Raw genomic sequence first — 17,491 nt, 5'->3', positions numbered from 1 at the left:
CTCACAGCATCCTATTTTGTAGTATCACCACTGAGCATGATCTCAGTATGATTTTATGATGTTCTCATGTCAGTCTCTGCTGAAGAGACATACACAGGAATATTAGTGAGATAAAAGCTTCACATTCTACAGTTGAGTATTGCAAATCACTAACATGGTAATTGTAATGTTTGAAAAAACTATTTGTAATTAGTTGACATGGAAGATAAATTGCTGTTAACAGTGAGTGGATATAAACTTTAAAAACAACAACAACAAAACACAGGGCCACATTCATCCCAATTTCATTCTTCTGAAAGCTGGAGGGCAACATCCCAGCTGCAGTCAGATGTTATCTTTGGGAACTGATTTTACTGATTCATTTGTAAGTGAGAATGTTATGTTGCCCATGTCTTGTTTATCCTCTGCAAGTCAATAGTTCTTTATTCTACAAAAGAGTTCGTCTACTTTTGTTACTTGGCTTTGAGAAGAGTCTTTAGTCTTTAGCTAGGGAGTGTCTTCCTGTCTCAAGAGCACATCTGCCAACAGAAACACTGACAAGGATTTCAGGCTGCAGAGCAACCACTTCTGCATTCATACATGTTTTGAACAAACAAGAATATGTAGAGTAAAACTTGCAAGGTTTAAGGTAAGTTTATTTCTGAATATTTACACAACAGAATAGAAATTTTAAATACAGTATTTATTACAGTTCATCCTTTTCAAGTCTTACATACAGGATGTTTTAAAAGCATACAGTGTAATTGCACTATTTACACAGCATATATGAAAACTGTATTCCAAAATACTTTCCAGAAGATCTGGAATAAATCACAGAATAACACTTACCGTGGTACAAATGAAGTCATACAATTGACTTATATTTGATGTACTTTCTGGAACCTACCTATATGGCTTTTATTGATGTTTACAGAAATTTTACTAGTTTCTAATGTTATAGTACTAAGCATTCCAATCTCAATTTGACAAAACTTGTACTGAAGTGTTAAAGTTTTTTCAGCCAGATTTGTTATTATCTCTGCTAATTTACATTGCTATTGATTTGACTGGAAAGCTCTATATTTTCATGTAACACAGTTATACAAATACTGTTCCTCTCCTGCTCTTCACAGCTACCAAATTTAGACCAATAGTTCAATCAAACAATGGTCATCCAACGCACTGAATATCAAAATACAAAACAGCATGAATAGAGTTTACATGGAAAATTTGTGCGGGAAATATTTCTGCAGTCTGGGTGCAGGTTTGAGCAGATGATCAGCATTTTGCAAGTCTCAAAGCTGAAGTATTTTCAGAGATATTCTCAGAAATATGTTAGAAGCAGAATGAAGTTCCTCTTGAAGTCTGAATCAAAACCTTCTGATATTTCACCCTGCTCTCCTCTACTAAAGCCAGAGCATTTAGCTATGAGACTCTGTTTTCTGAACTCTGGCTCAAGCCAGACAGATCAATGAAGTATTTTTACTTAATTGCACTTTACGATTGATGTCTTTCTATCACAACAACTTGCATTTCCTCTTATCTATAAATAAAACCTTCATCAGTTAATCTGTTTTTGAACATAACTCACTAATCACACTTCATAAATTCAATCCTGAAACCAGATTGTTTGGGCACATAAAATGGTAACAGGCTGATGATGAACTGAGGCTGCATCCATAACGGATATTGGCATGGCCATTTGGGCATAGTCTTCAGTGTTTTTCTCTTCAAACCACATTGTCCAATTAACAGCTAATAATTTTTGCTGCTATGAGCCACTAGAGGGAGATATGATTACACACATACAAACGTTGTGCCTGAAATACTGGTTGGGCCGTTACCCATCATCTTTTGTGCTCATCAGTAAACACTTCCATTTAAAATGTTTAAAATGTTTAAAAAGTTCCACTTCAAGATCTTCATTGTACACAACCTAATTAATTAGGTATTGATCAAATTAACTGTTATTTGGGAACTCAATCTCCCAAACACACTCAATCATGAAAACTTCAATCAAGAACACTCTATGTGGGGTTGAGGCTACAGCTTCTGCACCTGTCAGCTGGTTTCTCATCTTTGATATTCCAGCATTTGGTATTCCTCTGCCTTGTACAATGAGGTGCTTTGCCTGAGGACCTTTTAAAGGGAGTAGAATTCTTAATTCTCAGAGACCTCCCTTTCAAGCCCTTTCCTTCTGCTCTGGGAGAAGCAACTCAAGTAAATGTGTGTTATAATTTCTATTCACTAAGGCAATAGCTATTTTTTTTCCCCTTTTGATATCTAGGAGTAATTATTCACTCCATCACATGCATACTAAACATGAGTTCCCATTTAGAGCTATTAAGTTAACTTGGTAAAACTTTGAATTTTTCTTTTTTAAAGTAATACTGAGCAACTGTTAATGTTTGTGACTTTTAGTCCAATAAAGATTACAGGCTTACCTCAACAGTAGATAGATTACGTTTTTGTCGGTGGCTTTGACTGCAGTATTTCTTGAATTCTACACATAAAATAATCCACAATACTGCATTTGACTTTTTAGGAAGAATGACCATTCTAAGTTCTCAGGAGTTGATCAGGTCATAAAGAAAAAAAAATAGCTTACATGCAGATGGATGATGATCCAAGCATAAAAAATGGAGAAGTTAGAGTTTCCCATTTTATTTTGCTTTTGCTTTAATTACACCAAGCAATTTATGTTTCTGTGAGGTACTTGTACTGCATCAAGACATCCTCCACTCCATGCTCCAGTACAGACTTCTTTACTTAGTAGCTAAACAGCACAGTTAAAGAATAAACTAAGATTTCTAGCAAGTTAAGAAAACCATGAAAGAATGCAGAAATAAGATTGGGATTATGAGTTAAATATTATTATTTTAAATACAATTTTGAGTATATTAATTGAACAGAGAGTACTGAATTTAAAAACTTGCATTAGACTGGAGATAAAAGCAATCATTTTATGCAGCCCTGTGGCAAGATGAACACCTCCTGGGGTTCATATTCAATACAGGAGTTATACAAAACAACTTATTTGTTTTCTACAGCAGTTGCTGTAATAGAAAAAATCTTGCCACATTGATGGCAACAGGAATACAAGAAAATACTAAACTAAACTTATTTCAATAAAACTGGGAGATGAAAATAAAATGTAAAAACTAAGACCGTATAAATAAATTCAGTTGTTAGATGCAGTCATTCTGCTGGTACTCTGAAGTTGGGGATAAGATTTTAAGTGTTTGTAGGGAATGAAAGCATACTCAAAATCAAAATAATCATTCAGGATAGTTATTGATGTGGGAATGGCAGGAACTGCAGAAGGTTACTGAAGGCAAAATGCTGTCCAGTGAGAATTCCTTCCTGTAATGCAAAAGCAATTTTAAAAAAGCAACGGGGATTTTCCTACCCTGTCACTAGTGAGTGTATCACCAATGGTCACTGTGCTCCGTGACTAGGAAGTACAAACCACATATTCAACCAATAAAGCAAAATCCATCATAGAGCTGCTATATCACTTAATATTTTGAGTGACAAACACAACATTCATCTGCATGCGTAGAGGGAATTTCCTGAGAACATCCCAGTTGCATTTCTCCCTCCCAGCAAGAGAATGCTTGTTCCTAGTCAACTTGTTCTGTGTGAATGGAGCCCTAAGTCACTGCAGGTCTCTATGGTAAGCATGAACAGCTCTCACACTCTGCACACAAAGGAGGAGCTTTGAGATTAATGCCCCCTGCCAAGGTAGTTTTAGATTCTGTTTCTGGTAGTATTGAAAACAAAATAGAGATTCATCGTACAAATGAAATTAGAACACATTTGAAGAAAATCTGTACAGCTATACAACCCCTTCCTTGTAGGTATTTGAAATGACACATTGCACTAGACAGCTTCTAAAGAAGCAATATAGACTGCTGTTTCGTTCATCCCGCTTCTTGCCTATCTCCCTCACAGTTAATATCAGTAGTAACTTCAGATAGGAAGCTACTAAAAAGCTGCTTTCAGGATAAATTTAGCAAGACTCCATGCTGCTGTTCTTCTCTATGACTTGATAAAAATTTATCTAATCAAGCTGCAAAGGCGCAAAATACTTGTTTGTATTTAGAAAGCACGTTGACTTGGATGCTCAAGAAGTACTGTTCTTTGTGCTATATTCCAACACTCTCTTGAATGGGGTGTATGTCCTCACTGGCCTTGTGCTTTCAGGAGATCTTCCGTTATCATTATTTGTACTGTTGAGGATACAAGAAAAATTGCAGGGTTAACGTCAGAGCATCAGACAACTGGGCTGAAAGTGACACTGCAGTAAACCTGCGCCTTGTTATTGATAGGCTAAAATTACACTATTCAAAGTGTTTGGTATGTTCCATATTTATTTTATATAATGCTGCAAATAATATTTGATAAAAAACATGCCATGCAAGTATCAACTGGAGCTCATATTGGAATATCCAGCAATACAGCTGCTTAACCTAAAGATCCTAAAGACCGTAAAATCAAATGTAAGGACACAATTAACTGTGAAGTATAATACCATAAAATCTAAACAGTATAGAGGTCAAAGATAAATATAAAACTAGGAAAAGCATCAGATGACTGGGGCTGTGGTTATGTGAAAGAGGGACCCAGAGGGGACAACAAAGATGTTGGTGTCCTGGGTGAAAAACAACAGTCTGTGACATTTCAGAGCCATTACAATATGCTTTAGGCAGAACACTGACATGAGTGTATTTTTAAACTAGAAAGGAAAATTTTAGTGTGCATTGCAGCTTTCTGATTTTATATGCTAATTTACATCAAACAAAATAATTCGATTTGCAGGGCAGTTGAGATGAACTAGTTTACCTGCTGGTAGTTAAAGTAATATACAGTGATCCTCCTTACCTTACAGTTTTACCCTTCCTTGTGGTGATTTTCTTGGGGAGAGATTCAAGCCAAAGTTGATAGCATTGCTACCAGGTCTCAGTACAACCCTACTGCAGTGTTTGGAATTAAGGAGGGGAAGGTGGAGAAAGGAGGCCTAAACTTCACCCATTGTCAGAGAACAGAGAAAGGCATCCCAGTGTGCAAGTGATAATCTGTGCTGTTTACTTGGCAGTAGTCCACTTAGTGCTAGGACAGTTCCAAAAACTTCTGCAGTTCTAGACTGTTACTGTTGGTGTTACCCCCCCTTTGAAGTGGTCATTGATGCATCTTGTGGAATATAAACAATAAAGCATTCATGAAGCCAGCATTGAACAGGTTCAGGGCAGTGCTGACCGTTGTCTCCTGCTGTGGTGCTGGCAGACACAATTCATCAATATTTTCCACATTTCACAAAGTCAGATATCTTCACTTCTAGCTGTTCACATTACTGCAACTAAGCACCAAGGGTCTGTAATAAATTCGCATCTAAAACTGCTCGAGTCATTGAAGAACATTACATCTTGTATCTACCAGGTGCTCTTTGAAAATTAGGAATGTTTTGCAGAACTCAACAATCCACTCTAACAGTGTACTAACATAGTGCTGATAAGGGACATTGTGAAGAAGTTTGCTATAAACAAGAAAATTGAAATACCTATATGGAAGATCACATCCTACACCAGCATCTCTGGTTTCTACATGGGTCTTTGGTTGATTTTCCATTAAATAGTCCAATTTATCTTGTAATTCTTTATTCTGGAAAACATTTTCAACACAAGTTTATTTTAGTTATGTTAATTAGCTATGTCAATTAAATGAGAAAATAAAATTCCAATCTGGCTTTTCTCCATAATAAATAATGTAAAAGTATTCACTGAGAAAATAAACACTCCTTATTTCTGGGGAATACAATAAATTAAATCAACCATCTTTTTTCAGCAGCTTCTGTTTTAAGAACTTACGACACTTATAAAATTGTATGATAACAAAGCTAACATGAAATTGTACATCTATTCCCATTCATTGGGTAGATGAAGACATCACCTGGAGCATGGGTGTGGAAACACAGTGGCCCTCATAACCACCAAAACCCCAGGCTACCTAATACCCATTCTTCTTGTTATCTCCTGCTGCTTACTGGAACCTACTTCCCTCTCAGCCCCAGGAAGCTGAGAAACAACACAAACTTTGTCTCTATAATGGAAGTATCCAGACCTTATATTACAAACATTCATCTTGTGACAGGTGTTTAATTTCAGCAAACTTTTGTTTACTGAAGAACAGCAAATATAAGAAGTAAACATGCATTTAAGCAGCATCAGGTGACGCCAGATCCAATTTTATTGGATTTCAGAAAACAATCACAATTATATAATGCCTTACCTCACATTCTAAGAAAGAAATCTTTTCTAAAAGCTGTATTATAAATAATTCCTTTTCTTTGACTTTCTTTCTTAGCATTTCAATCTGCGAAGAAAAATAAAGATATTTGGTCTAATGGGGTTGGGAAAAGGAGGAAGAAGACTTGATACTGCAGGAAGAAAAGATATTTGATTTTATTACATATTTATTAATATTGTTTGTTTGTATAAATCTCATACATATATACCAACATGAATTTTACCTGCATTTAGCTGGAAACAAAATGTAAACTCAAACACTGTCATGTAACAAAGCAAACTTGGGAAAAATCCATCTCTGATTTAATGGCCTTTGCTCTAAACGATTTTAACTAAACCCAAAATATGGCGCATATCTGACAGTTTCTTGAAGGTCTTATTCGTTCAGTTCTTTTCTGGCATACTAGACTCATTGGAAAAAAAAAAGTGCATTTGCATTTTATACCTAGGGAAAGGAAAGCAGTTATTTACAAATGCTCATTGAAATTAAAATTAGTTGCACCAAAGCTATTGCATCTTAGTGCAGCTCTTTAGGGAAGAAAAGATGACCAGAGTATATTCTGGGATTTTTGCTAATCAGTGTGTGGCACAATAAGATCTTCCACACTGAATCTGTCCTTGTTACCAGAGCAGGTAGGTAAGGCCAAAGAAATGGGGTATGCCCTGGGTTTCATAACAATCCCAAACCCCGAGCCCAAAGTTGGTCCCCTTGCATGACAAGAATTAAAAGATCCATGCATAATAAAGAATAGGCATTCATTTTTTATAAAACCTCCTGGAAAATAAGTTTGCTTTATTTTGTTAAGTTATTGTTTGGTTACGAGTTTCCCGAACTGAAGGGAAAAAGTAAGAAGCATTTTTAATAAAAACTCGGTGAATTTTACCAAAACGAAATCTTTTATGGGATAGCCAAGTTGAAATAAAGCAAAGCTCATAATAGTTTTTTGGGTTTTTTCTCACCTGGCAGTTACAATGTTACATTGATACACAACACAGTTTGACCATTTCCAAATGCTAGGCCAGATTTTCTACATACTCTCACCAATCACTAACTTTTTTTAAATTTTGTGAAAGCACATTAAAAAAGACCTTCCAAAATCCATCAGTGTAAAACTTTTCAGTGCATCTGGAAACAATGATTAGTAGAAATATTCTCATCCTGCTAAAAAAAAAGAATTATAAAACACTCAAAAGTACATGACTTAAAACTCTCAGTACTACTCAGAGTAGCACTTTCACCCTCCCTCCCAAAAATCTATATAGTGCAACAAAAAGCAAAAAAGCAAAACAGATGCATCATTTAATCCAAAGTTATAAAATCACCAAATCAACTTTACTTCTGTCTTTGTAATTCCCAGTAATCCTTGACACAGTTATCAGTTATTACTGGAAAAAGGTAAAATGTAAGTGTGATGAAGTATGTGCGTTCAGTTGAAGTCGCAGAATATCTGAGTGCTGTCATCATCCATCTTTCTATCTTTCCCAAAATCAGATATTCAATTTCTTTTCTTTGAAGTGCATGCAAAAATCATCTATGTCATCTACAGGTATTACTATTTCAGTCTTCTGATCACAGAAATCCAAAGCTTGTAGCATATTCAGAGTTTCAGAGTGGCACAATGGTATCTCATTCTGATCTTCGTAATTAATTACAATTTTGTTTAGTACTATGACTAAATTAAGTCACTTTGTGAACAGCTTCAGACTTACCAGTAAATTCCACTTGAAAAAAGACTAACGGTTCTTTTAGAATTTTTAAGTGGATCTTCTCCATTAATATTTTATTCTACTACGCAACAAGTAGATAATTTTAACACCAGTAATCAATACAACGCAAAGTTGACTGAAGCCAAGTGCAGCTATGGGATCAGAGGAGGGTTTTGTCCAGTTCTTCCTTTTGAATGTAATACAGCCCATTCTGCTTTTAGAGGAAGACTGATAAATCGCTTCCTCCTCTTCCCAAACACAAACCCCAACTCCAAAAAGACATGTTGTTGTTTTGCAGGTATGCTACTGCTTTTACTCTTCTTTTGGTGAAAATCCTCTGAGGAGTGGCAGAATTGGCAACAGAACTCCCTGCCTCCTTTTGATGTATTTATACAACATCAGTCAGAACCCACTACATCAATGTATTTTGGCGTATTTTGGCGTTCTAAAGGATTTTAAAATATGCCTTCTCTTTCTAACATATTAAGGAGAGCCAACATTGTGCTACATTATCACACGCAAACATATTCTAGCAGTAAAACAGAATGGAGTGATAAGACTATGTAAATTACAGATACGATAAGGCTCTAAATTAAGTAGTTTATATAAAACCTTTTGGTGGATCTTTACAGCATGGTGAAATCAGTCCAAGACAGCTGTACAAATCAAACATATTTCATGGGAATAAATTCAGCAGTTGTTAAAATTGGAGGGGCTCTTTCAGGGCCAGGAAAACAACAGTATTTCAGCCTCCTCCCCAGATGCAGCAGAGTGATTCTGTGAGGCCACTGCAGAAGGAATGCAGGCAAGAACACTGCAGGGCCCCCCTTTTACATACAGGCACACTGCAGCCCCCACCACTAGTTGTCTCAGCGCTACTGCTGACCAAGGGCTAAAACAACTCCCAACAAATTTTTGATGCACCATTAAGCCCACCCACAGACTTGACGTGGATGACACATCCCACCAGAGTAGTTTACTATAAAAGTTTATTTACTGAATAAAAATATGAGCACACATTGTGTCCTGTCATTAGCACAGGGATGACCAAGAGTGAATAAACCAGATTAGATTACACTTCAAGGTGGACATTCACACAACAGAAAAGCAGGAAAAAGTTTTATATTTATAGTTTATATACTTATAAGGTTTATATTATCATATTACTGTATTAAATAAAGTCCATATTCAGTTAATTTAAATTAGACACATTGCATAAAGTAAAAGAGCGATAGTTTCCTTCTAGAGAGGAATGTAAGAGGAGCAGTGGCTCAAAATGATGATATTGGGTAAAAGTTCTTCAAAAATAATATTAATGACTTAATACCTAATGGTATTTTGTTTTGTTTTCCATTAAAAAGATGTTAGCTATAGTAAACTAAACTTAAGATAATAATGCTTACAGCACCATGAATGTATATTGCACAAAACCAAGTCTTGAGAAGGTCTTTGATCCAAGGAGTGAGAGAAAAACTAACAGAGGACAGAGCAATAGATTTTGACTTTTCATTGAACACAGGGTAAGGACAAAGAAAGGAGAAGCAGGATAGTTCAAACACAATATTGAACTAAGGGCCCAAGTTGTGGCCAGGGCAGTCTAGCATTAGAAACAAAGTTAGTACAAGTCAAAGACTGAACTTCCTTGGACTGACTTATTGCTGGACTGGCTCCAGTCCAAAAATATCACCAAGATCTTCCTATGTTTTCTATGAGCAATACCCAAAGCCTATAACCCACCTCATCCTTGCTGTGTCTGCAGACTTCAGCATTTCAGCTCCCTGCCAATTCAGCAACTTGATCCCAAATCTGGATTTTACAAAACTACCCTCTCAGATTTCGCCATCATTTTCTACAAGCACTATAGAAGTATATCCTTCAGTGTCTCTCCTTCCAATCTTGTCTACTGCTCAGACTCTTTCCTAGCACTGTTCTTCCTTGCCTTGCACTGCAAGATTCACTAGCCATTCTTTTCCCTCCAATTCTCCACCAGTATTTCTTCACATTCACAGTAAGCAATTAAACAAAATTTCCTTAACAACATAATTTGTATTAATGACTCAACCATTCCTTTGGAGACAACTATCCTAACAGTATAATTACAAATTTAGCAATCCTGGGATACGCCATCAACCTTTGATCTTTCACTTCATTCCCTCTTAGCAAACCTACTCAACTGCATTTATTGCTCTTGCCTTTCCTTTTCATGTTGGGTGACTGCTGACTATTCCAGAAATTGGGAAGGGAACAACAACAAGGCCCAAATGACAGTATTGTAACTTACCTGGTCTTCTATGGACTGAGTGGCTCCATGTGCTTTTCAGCAATACCTTTGCCAACCCCATTTCAATTCCCCCAAACTTGGCACAGGAAAGAAGGGCACCTGATCTCTCTCAGTCATGGCCAGATCCATAAAAATCCATGCAGATTGTGTTAGGTATACAGCTCACATTACACATACCCAGTGCAACTTACAGTGATGTGAATCAGCACATTAAGACCCCATGGGCAATGTGAATGTTGCTGAATTTATCTAATAGCTGAGAAATATCACCATAGCACTTTTTCTCCAAGCTCCCCCCACTCTTTATTATAGTCCTACTGCTGTTACAACCTCTGTATATTCTCCTTCTAAAACCTCAAGGTCACATTGCTCAAACTCCCCCAGATTCCAGACAGTAACCTTTTCTTACAGTACCTCCCAGAAAATTCAACTCTTGTCCACCCTATCAATGAAGATATAATTATTTCTCACTATAGAACAGGTTTGTCACTATATATCTCCTCAAATACCAGATGAATTTGTCATGCTACAGAAAGGGCAGTGTAAATACTTTCTGGAATGAACAGCACATCTGAATTTCTCTTGCTCCATCAATCAACTTCAGTAAAGATGGAAAATTTCATGGGTAGAACAACTAAGAAGTCAAGAGGAGATTCATGAGACTTAAAAGGAAATTCTGGAGAAGTAAGCAGTGTTATTAGAAAGGAAATCAAGAGAATTACAAAGCAACTAAGAGATAAAGTACTGAAAGAGAGAATTCAAGTGTTCAGTCACAGAACATTGATAAAGTCTGAAATAGCAAACCTGATTTTATTCTGCATACTTACTTACAGTACTAGAGGCTTGACATATGCCTTATTGAATTATTGAATTAGAACAGATGCAGCTTTTAGGTAAATTCAACACTTACCACTTTATACTGCCAATCAATTTCAAATATTTCTCAGAACATGACAGTGCTATTACAGTTAAGTGTTAGATATTATTCAAGTATAGTGTATTTTTCTTATAACACTGATACAGAGACATTAACACACTGGTCATAAATATAACTAAGTACAGGACAAACACATATTACATTACATAAAACAAAGACAGACAAGACATTGAAACAGCAGCCTGAACTCTCAAAGACAGCTGCTGTACAAGGAAAGCAAGATTTTACTTAAGATTCCAAAATTTTGCTGGAACTTAACTAGTATTTATAAGCCTGGTCTGCAAATTTTGTTCAGGGAATGTGATACAGCAAATAGAAATGAGCACCTTTTTAAAAAAAAAATCCTCCTTAGTTATGCTGTGTGACCCCTCAATACCTCTTGTGATTTTAAAGCTCCTATTTTATATAAAGAAGTAGCAACTGATTGATAGGAATTATTGCATTGTCTAAACTAGTCAGCTGTATGAAAACATCATAGCAGTCTTTGATGTGCATCTACTGCTGAAGTAGGCCCACAGGACCAACATGTTCTAAAGGACTATAAACACCCACATCTTGTCTAACACTTCAACCCAACTATTTAGGAACTACTTCAGTAGTGCATAAGTCTCCTAATTAATGATTTGGCCAAGCAGTTTCTAACTGAAAGCACTGGTAGCATGCAGATATAAACACTCCCACCAAACCACAGTTGTGCTTCTTCTTTTGCCAGTAGACAAGCAACGTATTGCATTGCTCAAGTCTACTGAGATGTGCCAAACTCATGAACAAAGCAGGGCAGGGAGGGCAGTATTATATATGTTCTGCCATATATCTTCTTCTTCCAGGCTCCTAAGGTGGCTTTCTTTCTGCATTTGCTCTTGTGTCTTTTTTCTTTTTTCTTCTTCTCTTTGTTGTTTTGGTTTTGATATATGTACTACATAAAGCAGATTTTGGTTAATAATAATCTGGCATCCGTCTGTGGCTGATAATTCCATCTTCTCATCCTTCTGTGTGTCTTCCTTTACGTGACCTAAAATTAAAACTGTGCTTCCATATTGAAGTTGGCTATTTTTCAGTTTGTCTGGAGCTCTTGATACAGAAGTTTTCAGCTGGTTATTAAGTCTTTAGTAGGAAAATTTCTTCTTTATTCTCCATTTGTGCAACATAAAACATCACTCGCTCACTAGTACTTTGTCCTTTCATGCAAGTACCTTCTGCAACAGAACAGGATACGGCTTCCCTCTGGTGTTTGGTCACCTTTTATTATCCAACGAATCTGAGACTAAAGCTGGAGAACAGCTCATGGGCCATCACCTAGAGACAGTTCAATTCAGTAGTTAGGGAATTCCGTGTGAAATCTGAGTTCTGTAGATAATTTTGTGCCATGGAATCAAATATCCTTCTCTCTTTTCAGTCCCCTTCAGAACAGCTCCCTATATTTGCATCAATCCATTCACATTGCCTACAAATCTAAATATTTATTTTCTCCCCTCTACTCTTCTTAATTTTGTAATAACATTATACATAAAGTAAGTTTTCTGTGGCATGAAACTGCAATCCATTTCAGTTTCATTTGCACAGATATCAAATGAAAAGATCTAATCTCACCAGGTTTGAAATGGAGATAGTGTCAATAAATGCTTTTGTTGCTTATTTAAATTTTGCATTTCATTTGAAGATTTTTAGCTTTATTATCTTAAACTAAGCTGCTTCCTATTTCCTACACTGGCACAGATTGGAAGAACTGACCATGTAGAATGGATAACTGAAAAGAGCAAGCTTTCACCTCTCCCTGAACTATTTCTTAAAAAACCTTAAAAAACAATGCCCTTAAAAAAACATTGTGGTTGCACCTTCCCTTGTTTTCCCATAGTGTCCCTTGTGCCTGTATCTGCCTGTCCAGAATAGTCTCTGCCCTGAGGACTCCTTAGCAGAAGAGTTTGAAGTGTGCATCCTTCCAACTTCTGTACTGAGACTCTCCCTGCAAGTTCTGCCACTGATAGAACTGCCTTTTTCTTGGGTTGTCTTTGAAAGCCTCTCTCTGCTCAGCCATAAATTCAAAAAAGAAGAGATAGGGGCTGGATTTCTGCCCTTTCAGCTGCCAGCATTCCACCTAAAATCTGCACTAAGCTAGGAACAAACATTTATTTAACAAACAAGTTCAACACGGGGAAAAACCCATCAGCCTTAAATCTTCCGCAGTCTGTCCAATAAGCACATCAGGCTTCAAAGCCAATGCTGGATAACTTTCAGATCAACTCTTGCTCTAATGGGCTCTCATCTTGATTCTCACAGCAGAGGATCTCTGTGAGGCTGAAAAACAGTTGTGTGAGTGATCTTAGTTTTGTGTTTTTGTTGCTTTTTTTTTCTCTCTCTTTATCTTCTATTTTCTTCTCAAAGTCGTTTTCCATGCTCCTGCTTAATTTATGACTAGTTTGTCTAGGTCAAATTGAAGAGGTTTCTCTTAATGCCTGAGGTGGAAGGATTTATTTTCAGAGAGAAAAATCAGAAGCAAATGATTTCTTGGCTGAGGAGCATAAGTACACTGAACCATGACTGTTCTCTGCCTGGGCTCAGTTCCACTAAAGGCAGGTTGCATAACTACTGCATTCACTACTAGCATGATGGCTTCTTTAGAAATGAAGACTTGTAGTCGCTACAAAAGAAAAGAGTATTCAACTAATGCTTTTCTGTCAGTGTCTCCTTTCCTGCACGCTGAGATTAGGACTGACCACAGATTTCTAATACCTTATATAAATGCCATAAGAAGAGCAGTGAAGGGGTTAGAGCTGCCTGTTGCATCTAAAAACTCCACTATCAAAGCGTTTTTCCACTCTCTCTCAGACTGCTTGCTCTTCTTTTACAGAAAGCCTCCCTTTTATCAATTGCACTTGGTCCATCATCTCTACCTAAAAAAGGACTGAATAGCAATCTATTTTGTGATTTCTCAGCCATCAGATTTGTCTCAGTACTTCTTCAATTCTGACATTTCTCTGTATGAATTCAAAGCAGCATATTTTGTTTGCTCAGCATCCCTTTGAAATGGTATTCCTTTCTGTAGCTGCACTTTGTCTAAATTTAAGATGCTAACAGCACAAATCTGTTGTGGTTTACACCGAAAGAATAAATCCCCATCTACACTTCAGAGCTAGACCTGAATATACCAAGATGAATACTGTAGAACTGATTACTAAGCGATGTGCTCATCCTGCAGTCAAGCAAGTACTTACACATTTTTCTTGTCTGGTTCATAGTCTCCTTTTTTTCAGCTTCTAAGAAAAGTACTGCTGATAATTTTGACAATTTTCTTTCTTTCCATTTCTATTCTGGGTTAACGAGTTAGCCTGTGCTCACTCTGCTCTTATGCATCAAAAAAAATGAAGTGTTTCAGAAAGTATGCTTTACCAGCTCTTAGGTTGTTATTTTTCAATTATATTATGTAAATACAAGTTATTGATAGTTATAAACCTTATTTTATAGATACCAGCCACGAAAGTATTTCAATAACAAGATACATGGCAGATCTGTGTGACATTTTTCTGGACCTCGGTAGCCACTGCACTCTGCATTTCATTAAATGTAATGCCAAGAAGATATGTGTTCAAATGTACTCTGATGAACACATTTTCTAGGTTTCACATAGCAGAGATTTTATAACTGTCTCTTTCAACATCCTGGCTTTTAAGAAGTATATACAAAAGTATAAAAAAATACTACGTGCATGAAAAGCTCTGTTTTTCAAAGTGCACACGCATCTGCAGTGCTGATCTTCCCAGTGGTGGACAACTACAACTCTCTGCACCCAGATATAGCAGCTATTTTTAAGCCTTTAATTAAAGCAGCATGCCAGTAATATGCTAGATATTTACTGAAACGCAGTACAAACACACACCACAGACACCACCTAATTAAAAACACTAATTTGGCACCATCTGACCTGATCAAATTTCTGCTACAAAAATCTTTACTTCTCTAATCACAATGCAATTGCAAGCACTCATGCAGCTCTCAAGTAAACTATATTAAAAGAAAAATTAAAACGTACAAGAAATACAGAGAGTAAAAAGTACATTCTCTGTGACTACATACAATAAAGGATCATTTAATTGATTTTGAAAAGCAGGTAGTCAGGCATCAGATAAAATAGATATATTTGACAACTAAGTAGTGAGTTAGTTGTCTCACATTCTGCTCTTTAAATAGGATGACAAAAAAGATCTTGAAGAGCTTTCTATGTAGATGAACATGCCAGTAAATACATGTTACACGATTCAAAATGCTAACCTCACCAATTAAAACTGGCATTTATGATATAACTATTATTGGCCCACGTTTTATACATGTTTTTGCCAAAACACACAATGGAATTGAAAATATTTGCTATACCAATCCAGCCCACTAGAGGCCCGGTAACATGGAATAGTTTAGAATATACTTAGAAGAAATGTAATGCACTATTAATAGAATCATCTGGATTGCCACCTATATCCCAAAGTGTCAAGTTCTCCAGTATTTTTAATTGTAAGAAAAACAAACAACTTCATAATATGGTGGTTAGCTTCCTAGGACTTCAGGATAGTAATTGTTCCAGTAATGCTTTGAGTAGATAAATTAGATTATTAGAGATATTTTCCTTCATAGAATATTGTGGTAAAATAACCACTTGCTGTGATGCTTGAGAATAATAAAATTGGCAAGCTGAACTAGATATGATTTTTCATCCCACTTCTTTCCTACTCACTTGATGTAAAACAGGATCTCTTAGTATCACACATCAGATCATACATCAGAACTCCATCAGAATCTTGTAACCAACACACAGACCAAGACAAATATAGGCAAATATCATATAGATAGAGGTATACATAATACCATCTTGATAAAAATAGAAAACTCCATGTCTAATTAGATAACCTCTAACAGTACATTGCGAATGTCTTAGATTAGAATAGTTTCCAAACGTTTGATTTGGTAGACATGTGATATCCAAAGACCAAAAAAAAAAAGATATTTCATGAACGTCTCTACTCTGTCTCTACTCTGAAGTAGCAAGGCTTAGCATAATACTGCTGTCTGTCTGCCTTCTACTCTCATATAGGAAGAAGACCCTTAACTGATCTGAATGCTTCAAATTAAGTTATATATGGTATGTTTAGTTCATGGACTGACACAAAGTGTTCCAGAAAGTCATCCTAAAGTATATAACCCAAAGGCATGGGGTTAAACTGCTTTTACTGTGCCTTTCTGCTTTACTAGTCCCAGATGTTTAACTCATCTTCCACTGCGTTTGTAAGTAAGGTGGCATAAGGAAACTGCACAGAACACAGCTCTCTGGATAATGTACTAATTGTTTTACTGGTTCTCACCTCCTCAACCATGTGCTTAACTTTCTTCTGTTGGCAGTGGACCATATCATCCAGATGCTTTATTCTCTCCCTTAGGCTAGCTGCTACCTCCTCCAAATGCTGTGACCTAGCAAAAGATGGAAGAGTTAAATGTATAAGTGAGAAGGTATGCAGCAGAAGCAAAACAGGAATAAACTGCCAGAATCTCACCACAAATCAAGAAGATCCGGTACAGAGGTAGGCAAGTCAAATTCCACTGGCAGAAGTGTATTTTATTTGTCTAAACTACGTCTTACTGGTAGTGTAGTAGTCTAAGTAGTTGTCTCCACCCAAGTTCACTCACCTTTCTCTGGCATTCTGGCACACTTACTCATAGCCCAAAGTGCTGACAGTTAAGCATAATAATAAAGCTCATCTTCTTGAGACATCTGTTTTTCCTTGAAGTAAAAGGCATTGAGACAACTAGATCTTTATCACCTGAAAGGCACATTTATCCTGGCTTACAATCACCTGCAAACCTTTTGGAAATATAAACAAAATAGAATCCAAGGAAGCACATCTGCAGCTGTCCTTTTAAGTGCTCTCCTACTACGGGGCAGCTGTGAATCGAGTATTTGGCATAGTTGCCAACAGTAGCAGAAAGCTAACTGGAGTAGAAATAAGTCAACAACAGTCAGCAAGAGTTGCTGCCGATGTTTTTAGTTTATACCTATGGCCTTGTATAGAGATTCTGTTTTTCTTAAAAGCCATTTAGCACAGAAATACAACATTCTTCGAACTCCTACCAAAAACTGAAACAGGAGGGAATATTTAAGAGACTATTGGCATGTTGGCCATGACCTCCTCCATTTTTATCTGAATATACAGTTTTCAAAATTCATAAATAAGAGCAATTTGTGGCTTGCAAAATAAGCTTCTGTACTGCTAGGTTCAGGACAGATTCGAGAAGTGGAAG

General features: G+C 36.6%; 1 protein-coding gene across 5 annotated transcripts in view; it reads right to left on the bottom strand.

Moving 5' to 3' along the window:
* The window catches only part of MYZAP (myocardial zonula adherens protein), a 67,981-nt gene that overhangs the window by 7,754 nt on the left and 42,736 nt on the right, over positions 1-17,491 (bottom strand). For 4 of the 5 annotated variants that reach the window (XM_052672413.1, XM_052672415.1, XM_052672416.1 and 1 more), the window contains 4 exons: positions 16,558-16,663; positions 6,268-6,351; positions 5,540-5,640; positions 1,875-4,211 (listed from right to left, as the gene is read on the bottom strand). In XM_052672413.1, the coding sequence (XP_052528373.1) occupies positions 4,106-4,211; positions 5,540-5,640; positions 6,268-6,351; positions 16,558-16,663 (397 nt within the window). In that variant the 3' untranslated portion in view covers positions 1,875-4,105. Of the gene's footprint in view, positions 1-1,874; positions 4,212-5,539; positions 5,641-6,267; positions 6,352-16,557; positions 16,664-17,491 lie in introns of those variants that run through there. The other variant, XM_052672418.1, reaches the window with a different exon arrangement.

Source organism: Tympanuchus pallidicinctus, unplaced genomic scaffold (assembly GCF_026119805.1).
Source record: "Tympanuchus pallidicinctus isolate F22 unplaced genomic scaffold, pur_lepc_1.0 scaffold12, whole genome shotgun sequence".
Taxonomy (NCBI): Eukaryota; Metazoa; Chordata; class Aves; order Galliformes; family Phasianidae; genus Tympanuchus; species Tympanuchus pallidicinctus.
This window is presented reverse-complemented; position numbering and strand designations above follow the sequence as displayed.